The sequence below is a fragment of the Copadichromis virginalis genome, linkage group LG15, assembly GCF_057382275.1.
Source record: "Copadichromis virginalis isolate Kocher_CV1m ecotype Utaka linkage group LG15, C_Virginalis_male_GT1.1, whole genome shotgun sequence".
Lineage (NCBI taxonomy): Eukaryota > Metazoa > Chordata > Actinopteri > Cichliformes > Cichlidae > Copadichromis > Copadichromis virginalis.
In genome coordinates, this window is record NC_140632.1 from 18,915,759 (window position 1) to 18,932,045 (window position 16,287).

Sequence of the window (16,287 nt, forward strand, 5' to 3'; positions counted from 1 at the left end):
CTAATTAATTGTATGCAGCAATTAAACTGTCATTCAACCTAATAGCAATAAAAATTAAACACATGCAACGTCGAAAAGTCATAGTTAGTTCTACAGGTAAGGGAGAAATGGCATTAACTTATTATCACACTAATTATACAATCATGTGCGTCATACTAGGGATCCTCTGTATATACATGTTACATAACGTCCCTTTTCAAGGGAATGACAGATGAGCCAGATGCAGATTCAAGTGAAATTTTCTTCATTTAGAGTATCATTAAAACTACAAAAAAGTAATGGCGAAATTGCCCAGCCTCTGCCAGTGATATGAAAAGAGTTAGCAGATCTGTAGAGCAGAGCAAACTAATAAAATAACCTACACTCAAATTAGTAATATACCCGTAACAACGTCACGTGACCACAAGGCTGCTCCACCTAAAGTTGGGAAGCTCCGAGCTGAAGATGACTCCCACCTGCTGTAGACGAGCGCCATCTGTTGGAAGCAGTTAATAAAACATAATTATTTTTTGTAATTTCTTAGAGTATAATATAACAAGCTTAATTATGTAACGTATATAAAATAACAATAATAATAATAATAGTTCTATAAATAAAAAAGGAGTATTTGGACAAATAGGGGAAGGTCGGGGGAACTTATCAGTTAGGTAAAGAATGTCATGTTAAGCACATTTTACATACCAAAATGTGCAGCCACAAACTGCAGCTGTATACATCTTTATTTCTAGATTAAGATGAATTTTAATGACAGTTACTGTGCGGTAATTTGCGAAAATTTGGAGCACTTGTACACTCAAAAATCTAAGACCTGGATCTCAGACTGCTTATGAGGCCCTCTTTTGTCCTTTTCTCCACCGCAATGTAGTTTTTATACTATCACTATTAAATTATATTCTGCAAATAGATGAATACACTTCTGTGCAGTGGATTAAGTTAACAAATATGGATTTGCAGGACAGGTGGCCTCACAGCTAATTGTCTGTGAACCATATTAACTCCATACCGGTACATAATATAAATAAATGGGCTAGGTATACATGTTTTCTTTTTAATGCACAGATACCAGTGTACCTGGAAATACTACAGACTTCATTAATAGTATGCAGCATTATGTACCAAACACATGTTACCACGGCACCTGAATGCATCACGTGGCAGGGGTAATGGGCGGGGCCTGTGAAATGAACTTACCTACTGTAACACTTCAGTAAAGGTACGAATAGGGTCGCCATTTAAACGTTACGAACGGGAGCGGGCTGGAGGTAAATATCAACTTCCTACTGAACTAAACACCTACATAAAGTTTGTGTAGATAACCAAGTGTTAAAGCGGCTTACCTACAGTATTGTTGTAGCTATTTGACGTTGTTGAAAGACAGTTGTTGTCGATGGGTTGGGCTCAGTCCTGTACAACAGCCCAAATTCTACTCAAAATATTCATATACGCTTAATTGAGGTCTCTTAAATTCAGACATACATACCAAGCTGGTACAAATTAGTACATAACCTTTAGGTACACTGCTTTAATTCGGCATCAGCCTGTCAACAAGAAAAGGCGCCTAAAACAAGTAAAAATTTTAACACTGTAACCAGTCTGCGTATTCTGCTGAGCTTTAACACAGCTGGTGATGCATAATGAATCTGTGCAATGCTGTGCAAAACTCTCAGTGCGTTTTTAGGGCATGCTTTACCATTTGCTGAAAGAAAACACACAATAAAGCGCCAACTGTTTGAATAAAGAACCGAAACGGCTGCATTGCATAATGTAAATGGAGCAAAGCTGCGGATTAGAGAACTGAAATCTCTGTGAACTAGGTTATGGAAAAGTTGGACCACTTATTTCTTCCTAAAACAAACTTTAAAGCTTGTTCAGGAGAAGATGTACTTCTGCAAGACACCACAAGGTGGTAGGATTATATTTACAATGTATGAAGGATGCTGCAGCCTGCAGCTTGTGTATGTGTGTTTGACCATTGACGTTTTCTTTATTCCTTGCTGTATTTGATCATAATATCATAGGTCTGGCATAAATCTGCAGGCTCTCTTTCCAAGAAGAAATACAGAGAAACATAATGTATGCATATAGATACTAATAGGCAATCGTTTTCTGACCATTAGTATGTTGAATGTAAAGATTGTCTGTCTAAAATTTAAGATCAACTCTGATATATTATGAAATCCTGTTATATATTAAGCCAATTTCCAGACACCAAAAAATAACTAAAGATATAGATAATAGTCGTCCACCAATTTACAGTTCAAGATCTCCTGCATGCCATTGTGGGTTGGGAAGATATCAACACTCAAGACAGAGTGAGGAAATTAAACATGCACTAATTGCAGTGAGTTAAAGCTATAGAATTAGGCTGGCAAAATATTTTCTTTGGAGGATTGGTAGAGTGAGTCTGGATGTATAGAGTATATGCTGAGTTAGGTTTTGTGTGATGCACACCTATTTGGGAATAAGAGCCAAGTACTCAGTTAACATGATGCATGTGAAATAGTACAACACAAAACAATATGCTTGATTATTCTCCCCACATGTTATGCTGTAGACTACATTAGCTGTAAACTCATGCAATTAAAATTGTTTCGCTTTAATAATGTCAGTGTAATTATTGCAGTATGACTATTACAGTATAAAACAAACAAAACGTCTAGGACTCCCATACATGTTACACCATAACAAAACGTAAAACAACTATTAACACTAATATGGACTATGGACATCAAATAGGCAATGATCTATCAATCAATTCAATCTATTTATTTATGAGGACATTTAAAAACAACACAGGTTGACCAAAGTGCTGACTAACTTACCGAGTAACAAGACCATTCAGTACTGTCTGAAAAGCTAACAAACTGAGGCTACATGAGAACTAGCTTCACCTGAGCTGAGTTCGGCACACGGGCTTGTGTTCGCAGATCAGTGAGGGCATACAGCTAGAGAGCAAACCTCACTTGCACTGCTCAAAGCTAAGCTGTCACATAACAGGGTACTAATGGGAGTTTTACAGAGTTTAGGATTTTCATGGGTGTTAGTTAAACAGTTAAATCTGTGAGTCCAGTGATGTTACATTATGATTGCAATTTGTAATTTTTAATCTAATATTTAGTCATTCTGTATTTCATACACACTCATTTCCCCTAAGAAATACTAAAAAACCTCAGATGGTCAAAGGAAACTTCAGTCCATCTGTGAAGTTCCTCAACAATGGGAATTATGACAGCATGACACATCAAAGGCCTCAAATGAAAGGTTAATAAGGGTGAAAGTGATTCAGTTTTTTTGTCTGGAGCAAACTATAATTAACTACCAGTGCACATGATCTACAATCAGCGCTGCGCCTGAGTAAACTGTCTGTTGGGAGAAGTTGGGTATTGCTAATATGGGGCATAGTGAGCTAAAGAGGCACTTGGAAATCAAACAAATCCTTTGGAGAGAATCTTGACCTACTTTAAAAAAGTCTGAACCCGAGGCAGCAGGAGTATATGTTAGATTGTGTGAAAGTGTTTGATAAGGTGACACTGATAATATGTCAGATGGCATAGAGGCTGTTGTTTGTGTGCCTTTAAATTCTGGCTATACACGACTGTGCAAAAGTCCTGACTTGTCTCTCATTTTTTTACAGTTTTCTTTTAAAGGAGCCAGACATTCTTGTAATATTGTGCAGCAGTTCTCCAGGATACAGTTCTCAAGTCTTTCAAAGTTTTCTTTGGACATTGGCTGCTTTTGTACCTCATTTCAGAAGAATGTTTTTTCTTTGTTAAGCTGCTGAACTCTGACTTATGAATAATTCAGACACCTAAATCAAAGGATGAACAGTGAGTCCGTATAAAAAGTCTCCTTCATCATTATGTAATTTCCAAAAACTTGGCATGTCTCAGCATGGTGTGCAATCCTTAAAAAATCTTGCAAAAACCTTGTGAAAACTGAACAAGTGCAGGACAAAAAAAGACATGACAGGTCTATAAAAGTATTTATAGTAGATAATCCGTGTATGAATCTTATATTCTTAAAACAGCAGACACCTGTCACAGCGCATGAGATGTTGATCTGGACCTTGGATCGAGCCATACGGTCCACATTGTTTAACAATGTTAAACTGAAGCTCAATGAAATGGTGATACTAGATGCAAAAGCCGGGAGCTGAATAATAAAAAATATCTGGTCAGCTAGAGAGAGAGAAAAAAAGTCTTGCACACAATCAGTAATTTACAAAAATCCAATTTTCCACCTTGCTTGTCACTGCATATTGCTTTTGTTTACAGGTCCTGGTTTAGCTGTAACTTGGCAGTATGAAACTAAATGAAATGGTTCAGAGCAAATAAGACAAGCTGTATATACAGTCATTTTATGCCACTATAAAATCTAACCACTGGGGCCCAATTCAGGAGCTGTGTGGCTTAAGAGCTGCTGTCTTCAGGCATAAAACCCACATTATTGTCCTCAGTTAGATTTCTTTACTCTCAGCTCACTCTGGCGCTGAAGGGAACTTTGCTGTCTTTTTACCTCGGTCACTCTCTGTATGTCAATTACTCCACTGGGATCTCGTTACCGCCTCAGCCAATCACGCATCCCTCTTAATTAACTCAGGAAATTACATTCCTATATTTACAACCTAATAACTAGACTGGCCTGCTGAAAAGGTCACATCAACTGTTTAGCAATTTTTGCCCTATTACATTGCAGCCCAGGAGGATATGGCTAGGAAAAAAGCCAAATGAACAGAAGGCAGCTTTTTGAAAAGTAGAGTATGACCTCTTAGTGTCATACTCGGTTGATTTCACCTTGCAGTACAAGAATCCATCGGCCATTCAAAACTATTTGTCATCATGTTCAGGGGGTTGTTGAATTAATCACCGGAAAATAGGCTTATGTGAAGCCAGTAGGTGATCCAGAGCGTCAAATATCAAGAGAAAATAACATTTTCTCACATTTGAAGGTCTACTGCAGACAAAAATGTCCTCAGCTAATGTGCCAGGAGCAAAACTTCATTGAGCTGTTGTTAAGGGTTGTCTGCATGTCCTCAGTGATGGCAGCTGACTTGCTGAGCTTATTTTCTGCTTTTAAAGGAGACATGTCAAATCCATTTTCATTTTTTTAGAGTAATTATGTGTCACCAGTGTGTCTAGGGGCCCACACAATTTTAAGAAAATCCCCTCATTTCTTTTCATTCTCAGTCATTCAGAGCGTGTGTGAACATTTGCAGCCTATTGTGACAAACAAATCCACGTACACGAGCCCTCACCACATCATATTTTAAGGTAAACTCTGTTTTTAAGATTTTTTACCACTCAGCCATAAAAGGTTGATAGGGTATTGTCATTGCCCTGCCAAGCAGGTGGGCGGTGTGGACACCCAAGTTTGTGAACTCGAGAATGAGGTGATGTAAGATTTTCAAATTGATACCACAACAACAAGAACAAGAACAAGATAACCTGAGAACTGGGTACCGTATATAAACGTAAATAAATATAAAATACAAATATAAAATCCAATCTGTAATGTAATGGAGCCCAAATGTTGCCTCACAAATTGGTAAAGGTTAGTGCCAGACAGAGATGTTGCTGTAATATCAAGCATGCATTTGTCTCTTTCTTCAGTGTGAAGACTGAATTTAACTGCATTTGGTACAGTGAATTATTTTGTACTGTAAGACAAAAAGCTAAACATTTACTTTTTCTGCACTTCTCTTAATTTCTCTTCTTATGTTTTATTGATCAGAGGGGGATGGGACTATCAAAGGGGCCATCATCATGGTCAGTGGAAGAAGTGCTGGAGTGGATTCAGGAACAGTATCCGACTAAGATGACCCTACTCCACAAAGCTGTAATCAAACATGACATAACAGGTACAACACATGCATGGTATTCCTGCTTCAGTGGCAGGAATTTAACAGGCCAAGTCATTATTAGCTTTCCTCGCATTATTTTGAATCTCTTTTTAAATACTTGAACAAATCACTGGGATCCTGTTTAAATCTGCAGGCCGTGTGTTGCTGAGACTAAAGGACTATCAGCTGAAGCTTCTTGGGGTGGAAGATGAGAAGCAGCAGCAGGAAATTTTGCAGGACCTCCTTCTTCTCAAAGTTCAGGAAGAAATCAGTGAACTTAGTGACATCTGCTCTGGTGAGCCTGCCAAATGACTTCATCTTCAGTTCACGGCTGAACTATATATCGTTAGCTTCATAGCATAAGTGCCTAAGTCATTGACTTAGTCAAATGACTTAGGCAATTATGCTATGAAGCTAACGATATGTAATAAAAAAGTCATAAAGTTGCATTGATAAGGGCATATTTGTTGGAATGCAACAATTATGCATAGAAACAATGGTGCAGGATTCATTTTAATTAAAACTAAGTCATAAATTTAAGTTTGTTCAAAGAAAAAAAAGAATTAAGAGTATTACCATTTTAATTCCTGAAAATAGTTCCTAATTTTTGTTTTATTTGCTTTCTTATATACTCTCCAGAGTTTCTTTCTCCATGAATCACAGTGAAAATCTTCAGAAAGCCAAAGAAAAAAACAGAACCATGGCTGACTTTTTGTTATTTTTTTGAATTTCCCAACCATCCATTCATCCACGTGAAGGAGACAGAAAGGTGGAATTGATGGAAATAACAAGAAGTGAATAGAAAGAAGGATCGATGAGGAATGAAGAGAGAAGGAAACCCATTTCCGGTGTGAAATCTGACCTGTGCAGATGGATGAGATTAGTTTCTGTCTGAGTGGCTTTTTCTGATCCTACTGTCCATTAATCTCCGTGTTTTTTCTGTCCCTGCACTGGGTTTGCCAACCATGGCATTATAAAACATACGAACAAAAGTTTTTATGGACCAAATATGCAGTCGCAGTATGTGTAGAGGTTTAGGATATAAGCCAATCAGCAGATCATTTAAAGCCAAAATGAAACAATCTGCTCACCGATTTTCCCAGGGGATGCATTCTGCTGAGTTTGTTGGTTTAAATTTGTGTTTTTGACTGCAGTTTTTCAGGAAATTTAAGTGGATTTATGAGAGATTTTTTACTTACCTTCTTGACCCCGTGACAAATATCAAATCCTACACACATTTTCATCCTACTAGTATTGTAATAGGTAGCTTGCTCTCAAAATAGGAACAGATTGTATTTTAATAACAGATACTGCTTATCCTCAGTATTTCCTGGGTGGAAAGGTTAAACATTTCACACGTCTGATCAGAAGAGCTGAGTCAAAGCTGTAAAACTTTGTCATGTTGTTTGCTTTTCTCTCTGACTAAAATTGCTTTTCACAAACCAGATGTTGGTGTGCTGCTGTTTCCTTTCAAGTTCATTGTTTTTTGAAGTGAACTGTCAGTTTGTCTGGATTTGATTGTGATGATGCAGTTTCATTAAATCTGTTTCAAGCGACTGCCACTTTGAGATTGCCTCCTTTAAATGTGTATTGTAGGCATCGCTAAGACTGCACAAGTTTCCTACTTCTGACCATCTCTTTGTTGTTTGGTGCACTGAATTTAAAGTGTTTTTGTTAATCATTTCTCTTTTTGGTAAAGACTACTATGGTGTAAACATAGTAAGGAATTTCTGTTTTTACAGCTGCAGCCTGTTAATATCCATGTTCCTCCTAAAAATCTTCTTTTTACTGTGTGGAAAATCCCTCTATGACAGATCGCTGTGAAAGACCCAGGACTGTTAAAACTAAAGGCTATAATCATAGGTGTGTCACCTTCATGGGTATAACCTGGATATATTATGATTAGCTGGAATCCATTGATCTGTAATTGCAGTCACGCATTAACACATTTGAAAATAATTGTTGCAAGCAGGCTCCTCTCTACATATCGCAGCAGTGTGGTTGTACCTCTCACTGCTTGGCAGTTGCGCATTTTCCTTGAGCATCTGAAAGTGCATTGATAGTAATAGGCTACTGCTTGCAGCTAGGCTATATATAGTTTTTCGCATAGAAATGGGGGGGATGAAGGCAGCCAAGACTTTAAATCAGTCCTGTTTAATATCTTATGATTCCTTCAGCAGCTGTGTGATTTAACGAAACTGTGACCTGATCTAAGATCAAATCCAGGATGCTAATATTATGTATTATATTAGTATTATTATCTAATATTATAACCTACTGAGCTGATTAAAGCAGATACCACACTGCCAGGAAGGGGAGCTACAAAGAAATGAACAGTCTAACATTTTTATGGTAGTTTACTTTTAATGGAAAGAAAAAAATGTCAATCAAAATTCCAGAATAAAAACATCATTTGGGAGGTAGGATTGTTTCTCACCTGAAGAAAGATATAATATAGGCTTTGAAATTGTATACGCTGGATTTGAAAGGGCAGTAAGGCAAAGCACACAGTCCCTTTACGTAAGACTGTCAACGAAACCTTGTTTTAAACACAATTATGCATAATTTTTTAATTAACTGAAAGTAAAAATCTTAGTTTAAAAAAGTAAAAATAAAAAAAATCAGTTAAAAGTCAAAAAGATGATAGCATTGTATAGACTTCAGCATCACAGTATGTATGTAATTACACGTATACACTCATACACTGGAATGCAAAGACTGAATACTACTCTTAAAGGCATGAAATGCTTATGAAAACTTGAGGGCTCGTGTGACCTTTCCTCTCTCTTTCTTTATGTTTCTGGGCCCGACAGTGTGTGTTTGTGTGTCGGAGTGTGATTAATACCCCAGGAGATGGTGTGACATTTGATTTGGCAGGGCGTGGCTGTGGAAGTGCTTACTCAGCACAAACATAAATCCACCTCTCTGCTAGACTGAAGCAGATGATAAACAACACAGCTGACCCCGGTGACAGGGCCACCAAAATGAGAAGTCTGGTGGAAAATATCAAAATGCAAAATCTTTTTTTTTTTAAAGAATCTACTTATATTCTTATATATGTTTGATAAAGCAGGTAAAATAATCTGATTTGTATACCTTTTTCAAATTAAATCGCGATTTCCGTGTTTACACATATTTATCATCGTGTTTTTTTGTTGTGGGTAATACTGATATATATCAGTACCCATATCCAGTCTTGTTGAAGCTTCAGATGATGCTCCAGATATTGATGATAAGTGGAAGGAAGGTAGTCAGAACTGAGGGGATTGAACTACCAGAACGCAACATTGCAGACATTGCAGACAGCTCCAAGCACCTGGGAATCCCACAGGCAAATAGAAACCATGAAGAGGACGCTAGGAAAGCCGCAACCATCAAATACCTGCAGAGAATAAGACAAGTCCTGAGGAGTCAGCTGAATGGGAAGAACAAGATCTGGGCAATCAAGAAATCATCATCAAAATGAGACAGCTCCTCACCATACACAGAGGGTTTCACCCTAAGTCCAGCACCCTGAGACTGTACGCTGGGCAGGAAGGAGGTGGTCAAGGACTAGTGAGTGTCAGAACCACTATTCAGGATGAAATGGCAAAGATCCATTAGTATATCAGGAAGATGGGCACAACTGATTATGCGCTTAGTGAATATCTCAGACAGCAGAAACACAAGAAAAAAGAAGAGGAATTCCGGAATGATATCCAAGATGTCTGCCCAGAAGCTCTAGGAACAGCAAAGATACTGCTGTCAAGCTCCCAGGCCTATGGCGTAAAAACTATGAGATCTTGCTGTCTGGGTGGCTTTTTTTCCTATTTTATTACTTAGACATTTGCTTTTAAAAATGACTTATGGTGTCAAAATATAAAATAATCATAGAGAAAAAGTAGAGAAGTTGCAGCTGTAATAATATGCACGAAAGATTACCCTTCTATGTGTTTCAGGCAGGAATAAAGTCACTGATGTCAAAGTCATCCCACCTCATCTATAGATAAATCCAGTTGGATTTTATTCCCATGAAACATGGTGAGAAAAGTAAAAATGTGAAAACGCCTGCTTGAATTGATTTACTAGCACTTGGTGATGGTTTCTTTTACAGAGAAGCACCACAAGAAATTAACCCTCATTCAAGCACAGCTGTTATATTAAAAAATGTCTAATGTTTTCCCCCATTGTTCCATCTAACCAAGCCAACACTGCAGCTGTTATGGCGACCGGGTGTCTCTTGCTTCAAACAGCCCAGTTTAAACTTACTATAGCTGAGAGCCTCCTCCTACTCTTCAGTCCTTCAGCGTCTGCCAGCCACAGCAGTCCCTTTGTCACGTTTGTGTGATTTATTCATAGCTGCAGCGGGTAGAGAAAGATCAATACTTTGTGAGAGAAAAATGAGTTAGCAGCAGGCCACTCGGACAGGAAGAAAAAGAGAGAAGTTCACTGTAAGTTCAGAGGGTCATGACAGAAATCTGCTGCTCACTTCACAGCAGTGCTGAGATACAAACAGCAATAATTCAGAAGCCAGCATTACCAGCTCTAAGTATGACGCCCTGAGACAAGTGATTTGTCATATTATGTTTGTCTTATGCTATGAAAACTGGCATTCAACATATCTTTAAACATCAGCCTACTTTTTTGTGAACAATTTATGGATAAGAGAGTTATTTATTCTTTCGTTTTAGCTATCAGCCAAAACAGTCAACAGTAGTGGAATTGAGCTGTTAGCTACTAGCAAAAGCTAACCTAATTGACATTAAACTCATACAATTCAAAGAGACAATATACAACATGTTTGCTCAGTAGAAAAGTCATAAAACAATGGTGTTATCATCAGCTTTAACTAATTTATTCCTAGAGGTAACTCCCGCTGCAATCTATGCAGATTATACAGTGGGGCAAAAAAGTATTTAGTCAGCCACCGATTGTGCAAGTTCCCCCACCTAAAATGATAACAGAGGTCAGTAATTTGCACCAGAGGTACACTTCAACTGTGAGAGACAGAATGTGAAAAAAAAAAATCCATGAATCCACATGGTAGGATTTGTAAAGAATTTATTCGTAAATCAGGGTGGAAAATAAGTATTTGGTCAATAACAAAAATACAACTCAATACTTTGTAACATAACCTTTGTTGGCAATAACAGAGGTCAAACGTTTACTATAGGTCTTTACCAGGTTTGCACACACAGTAGCTGGTATTTTGGCCCATTCCTCCATGCAGATCTTCTCGAGAGCAGTGATGTTTTGGGGCTGTCGCCGAGCAACACGGACTTTCAACTCCCGCCACAGATTTTCTATGGGGTTGAGGTCTGGAGACTGGCTAGGCCACTCCAGGACTTTCAAATGCTTCTTACGGAGCCACTCCTTTGTTGCCCGGGCGGTGTGTTTTGGATCATTGTCATGTTGGAAGACCCAGCCTCGTTTCATCTTCAAAGTTCTCACTGATGGAAGGAGGTTTTGGCTCAAAATCTCACGATACATGGCCCCATTCATTCTGTCCTTAACACGGATCAGTCGTCCTGTCCCCTTGGCAGAAAAACAGCCCCATAGCATGATGTTTCCACCCCCATGCTTCACAGTAGGTATGGTGTTCTTGGGATGCAACTCAGTATTCTTCTTCCTCCAAACACGACGAGTTGAGTTTACACCAAAAAGTTCTACTTTGGTTTCATCTGACCACATGACATTCTCCCAATCCTCTGCTGTATCATCCATGTGCTCTCTGGCAAACTTCAGACGGGCCTGGACATGCACTGGCTTCAGCAGCGGAACACGTCTGGCACTGCGGGATTTGATTCCCTGCCGTTGTAGTGTGTTACTGATGGTGACCTTTGTTACTTTGGTCCCAGCTCTCTGCAGGTCATTCACCAGGTCCCCCCGTGTGGTTCTGGGATCTTTGCTCACCGTTCTCATGATCATTTTGACCCCACGGGATGAGATCTTGCGTGGAGCCCCAGATCGAGGGAGATTATCAGTGGTCTTGTATGTCTTCCATTTTCTGATGATTGCTCCCACAGTTGATTTTTTCACACCAAGCTGCTTGCCTATTGTAGATTCACTCTTCCCAGTCTGGTGCAGGTCTACAATACTTTTCCTGGTGTCCTTCGAAAGCTCTTTGGTCTTGGCCATGGCGGAGTTTGGAGTCTGACTGTTTGAGGCTGTGGACAGGTGTCTTTTATACAGATGATGAGTTCAAACAGGTGCCATTCATACAGGTAACGAGTGGGGGACAGAAAAGCTTCTTACAGAAGACGTTACAGGTCTGTGAGAGCCAGAGATTTTCCTTGTTTGAGGTGACCAAATACTTATTTTCCACCCTGATTTACGAATAAATTCTTTACAAATCCTACCATGTGGATTCATGGATTTTTTTTTCACATTCTGTCTCTCACAGTTGAAGTGTACCTCTGGTGCAAATTACTGACCTCTGTTATCATTTTAAGTGGGGGAACTTGCACAATCGGTGGCTGACTAAATACTTTTTTGCCCCACTGTAACTGTGTCAGTTTACTATTTTATATGCAGTTGCAAAGTTCTGATGGGAATTCTCTGATATTTATGTAAATGTTTGACTCATCTCAACATTGTTGCCAACCTACATGTTACCACTCCCACTCATGAACCTACAACCCCTCAGTGGCATAGGCAGTGTTGGCCTACCCAAGCAGAATGATGTTTGGTATCCTTCCAGGGTAAACCAACTGTGGGTTAAAACTCTGGCTTTGACAAACGCTCAAGCTGTCAGTGCAGCCACCAAACCCTGTCTCATTGTATATATGCAGGGTACATGTATGGGTGGTTTGATCAGTGCGGGACATTGGGAACATACGTTATATATTCCCTGTGTAAAATACTGACTTTGCTTTTCTGATTTTTGCTTTTAACTTGTGCAAATTAAGGCATCATTTCCATACTATCTGGCTAGTGTTATTAGTTATGCTTGACTGTGAATAATATTGTACAAATATTGTGGAGAAACTGTACTCTCATATAAAAAAAAAAACCTTTCTGAATTATCAAGAACATAAAGGACTGCATGGTTACCTGAGAGTAAAAACCAGAACGGCTGCTCTTCTGAAATTTTGCACAAAAACACCACCTTTTGCTTTCTGTTTACACACTCTGGCATATGTAAATGAAAATATGCATCTGAGCAGTAAGTGTGCATATATCCAAACATCTTGCCCGGTGTGTGTAGGACTGCTTCGTGCTCATGCAGCTTTTTTCTACAATAAAAGTGGAACTATCACTTGACAGCAACAAAACACCACATCACATTTGTTAAATATTCCCTCAGTTTGTGTTTGCCTATAAGGTTACTACTTGGCCACAACAGCCTCCAGGAAAACAACCGTAGAGCTACAAAAAGTGAAACATGATGCCTGACAAATATCTGCTTTCAAATATACATTTATTTGTTGCCTCTCTCCAGTGAGAGTGCAGAATGCGTAGGTGGTGGAGTAACTTTGGAAAGTGAGGCTTTAGCCCAGAGGTGTCAAATCCTGATACGAAGTTGTTAAGCACAACTATTTCTACCAGCTATAAGGGGGAGGCTGCAGCAGAGCTGACCCTACCCTGGAGAAGACAATAACATTAGGAAGACCCAAAAGTTATTTTTATTACAGCAACAGTTTGACATTTAGGGAATTTTGATTATGCATTTGATTTGATTTTCCTTTAGTAGAGAAATGGAGCCAGAGCCATATGAAGGTCAGCTCAGCCTATCTGCTTAAAAAAACAAGGAATTAACCTATTAGCCTATTTTCTGCCTGAATTGTAATATTACAATTACTAAAGTTGCACTATAAAAGCCGAGATTTTTACATCTTTCTTAATTGTTTATTCAAACTGAACTATAGCACAAAAACTGGAGCTATTCAATGCAAACCGTATCTGGACAATCCCCTTGGTTGGTGCTGCACTGCCAAAACTATGGCTGCTAACCTCCTTCCCCTTGATTCCAGTCTCCAGTTAATCCCCTTCTGGCTCCAGCTTCATATTTAGCACACAGACATGGGACTAGTATTAATCTTCTCAGCAAACTGTGGACTTGAAAGCCCAGTGTGGTTCCCCAGATATCAAAGCAAAAGAACATTTCTATTAAGTATACACTCTAATCAGAGATTGGATTAGAAACATTTGACCCTGTAAAGTTTTTACCTCCACCAAGGAAGTTATGTTTTTGGTAGTGGTTGCTTGTATGTCATCATTCTGTTAGTAAAGAAAATAACTAAAATACTTTGAATTAATTCTGATAAAACTTTGTAGGGGTGTAGAGTGGGGTCATGTTAATAGTCTATTAAAACCTGGCTTACATCCACTGAGGTCTTAACTTCATGATTTGTTGGTCCAAAATTGATATGATTGCATCATTATAAAGATTTAAAAGATCATGTCACATTTAACCTCTGACCTCTTCTTCTTCGGGCCATTATATTGATCTGAAGGTCAAATTATAATTAGGCTATACAGAGCTATTTAAAACTATGTTTCATACTGCCATTGTTTGCACTGACAACATGCAGGCATGTGGGGAATGATATATGGGAATGTTAAATGTCACGTTGCTTTGGATCTCTGACCTCATGTTCATGTTCAAATGAGGTCAAACATTCATAAAATGTCTTTTATTTTTTAAACTATGCATACAATTTTGCTGTCTTTATTTGTATTGACAACATTTAGGAAATCATTCATATGGGGATATCACATTATCAGTGGCATCCAAATATGATGTAATATTTGAGCTCTGACTTCATGTTTACATTTTACAAGTTGACCCAAGAATGTGTTACACTGTTAAAGAAAGTATTGTCAGGCTAAACAGAATGAGCTTCCTAGCTAGTTAGAAATATACTACAGTATAATTTTATATAATAAGCTCAAGTTATTCATGTTGATATTTACAAATCGGTACCTATTATCCATTTCCTACTCCTACATAATGTTTATATAATTAGAGTAAACATCTGTCATCCTACCTTTGTTTGATTTTTACTGCAAATTTTTTAAAGTACTTTAAAGATTAACATATATAATTAATATATGAATTAATATAGAACTACTGCCCAGAGAGAGAGCTGCCTTGGTGGAGGTTTGCACTCTCGTGGCGCTTGATGTTTATTATTGATATGCATGCACATACATAAACAACTTTAATTTTATTCCGCTGTGGCCCTCATAGTGATTTGTTTTCCTCTGGATTCAAACTTGTGTTCTTAGCAATCGAATTACAGCAGAAAGAGAGACATCCCCCTCCAAGCTTCCCCCTCCTGAGACTTTTTGTATTTCAGCAGTGATCATTGGCTTGTAACCAGTAAACTGTCTACACATTCATTCAAACCACCCCTCCAGGTGACAATGGATATGCATGGACAAAAAACAAACAAACAACAACAAAACAAAACAAAGAATAGTGTTAAGGCAGGAGGAGCAGGATGACATTTCCTATGTACGCCTCGTATACACTGTTGAAATGTACTGACACTGATGGATGCTAATGTTTGTTCTAATTACACTGGTATTTGTAACAGCTAAATCATGTTGTGATTCAGATGTGATTTTGGAAACTCTGGAGTTAATTATGGAGGAATGGGAATCAAATCTTTGGCTTAGAGTTTGAATGCCTCTGGTTAAGAATAAACAAAGAGGGAGAGAAATAGGTAGTAGGATAATAGAGACAGCAAAATAAAAGCAGATTCACTGGTGTGTTGGAGTTTATTAGCAGAGCGCACCTGTTCACCAGCTACACCAGGTGCCTCAGACATGGCCAGACAGAACATAAATGTTTGGATGTGTGTGTGTGTTTGTGTGTGTGCACAAGTTCAGTCAGCATGACCGCTTGCTACCGAACACACTCATTTGTCAAGACAAACGAGTGACACAGGAAGAAAGGCGGATGGGGTGGCAAACCTCCAGCTAGAGCCAGAAAAAAGTAACACAGTGTACTTTATTACCTGGAAGTGGGAAAATGAGTTTTGTCAACAAATGGCCCATCTATTTCCCCTCACATCAATGGACTCGTGGCACTTGATTTATCTTCTCTGTATTGGAAGCAATGGAGTGAAAAAGGGAGGGAGGGCAATGAAAGTGGGGAGGATGGACTCCTGCTGCCTTTACGTTTTGTGCGAATAACCACAGAAAGAGCATAAATGTTTCACTAAATGAACCTTACATAGGGGCGATTCTGATCAGAACAAAAAAAAATCAAACAGTAAATGCAAAAAACTGTTCTCAGAATGACAGATGGTGGCTCTCCATCATCTGGGGTGCATTTTAGTACAAACATTTATCTTTTGATCCTCTGAAGGGACCTGTCCCGGGTGTTTTTTAACAGGAATCTACAACCAAAATTATTCCAACAGCTATGCTACCAACAGCATAATTTCTGATTTAAAAACAAGTACATTAAGTTCAGTAGGGATGCTTGTTTCTGCCCCAGAAAAACAACATTTTTGCTA

General features: G+C 38.6%; 1 protein-coding gene across 2 annotated transcripts; it reads left to right on the forward strand.

Annotated features, from left to right (window-relative positions):
• Positions 1 to 1,171: 1,171 nt before the first annotated feature.
• On the forward strand, positions 1,172 to 7,407 carry LOC146692276 (sterile alpha motif domain-containing protein 12-like). Of its 2 annotated transcripts, XM_085431143.1 has the most exons (5): positions 1,172 to 1,262; positions 5,187 to 5,270; positions 5,731 to 5,857; positions 5,994 to 6,134; positions 6,479 to 7,407. In XM_085431143.1, exons 3-5 carry the CDS (start codon positions 5,737 to 5,739, stop codon positions 6,493 to 6,495), a joined length of 279 nt encoding a protein of 92 aa, XP_085287269.1. In that variant the 5' UTR covers positions 1,172 to 1,262; positions 5,187 to 5,270; positions 5,731 to 5,736; the 3' UTR covers positions 6,496 to 7,407. The 2 variants fall into 2 exon arrangements, with proteins under 2 accessions (XP_085287269.1, XP_085287267.1); XM_085431141.1 differs by lacking the exon at positions 5,187 to 5,270.
• The last annotated feature ends 8,880 nt before the right edge of the window (positions 7,408 to 16,287 follow it).

Bases quoted from the DNA above. Each gene is read 5' to 3' on its own strand.
- LOC146692276 (XM_085431143.1), top strand. From the start codon at position 5,737: ATGGGACTATCAAAGGGGCCATCATCATGGTCAGTGGAAGAAGTGCTG. The intron at 5,858-5,993 runs GTACAACACATG...TTAAATCTGCAG, and splicing joins AATCAAACATGACATAACAG to GCCGTGTGTTGCTGAGACTA.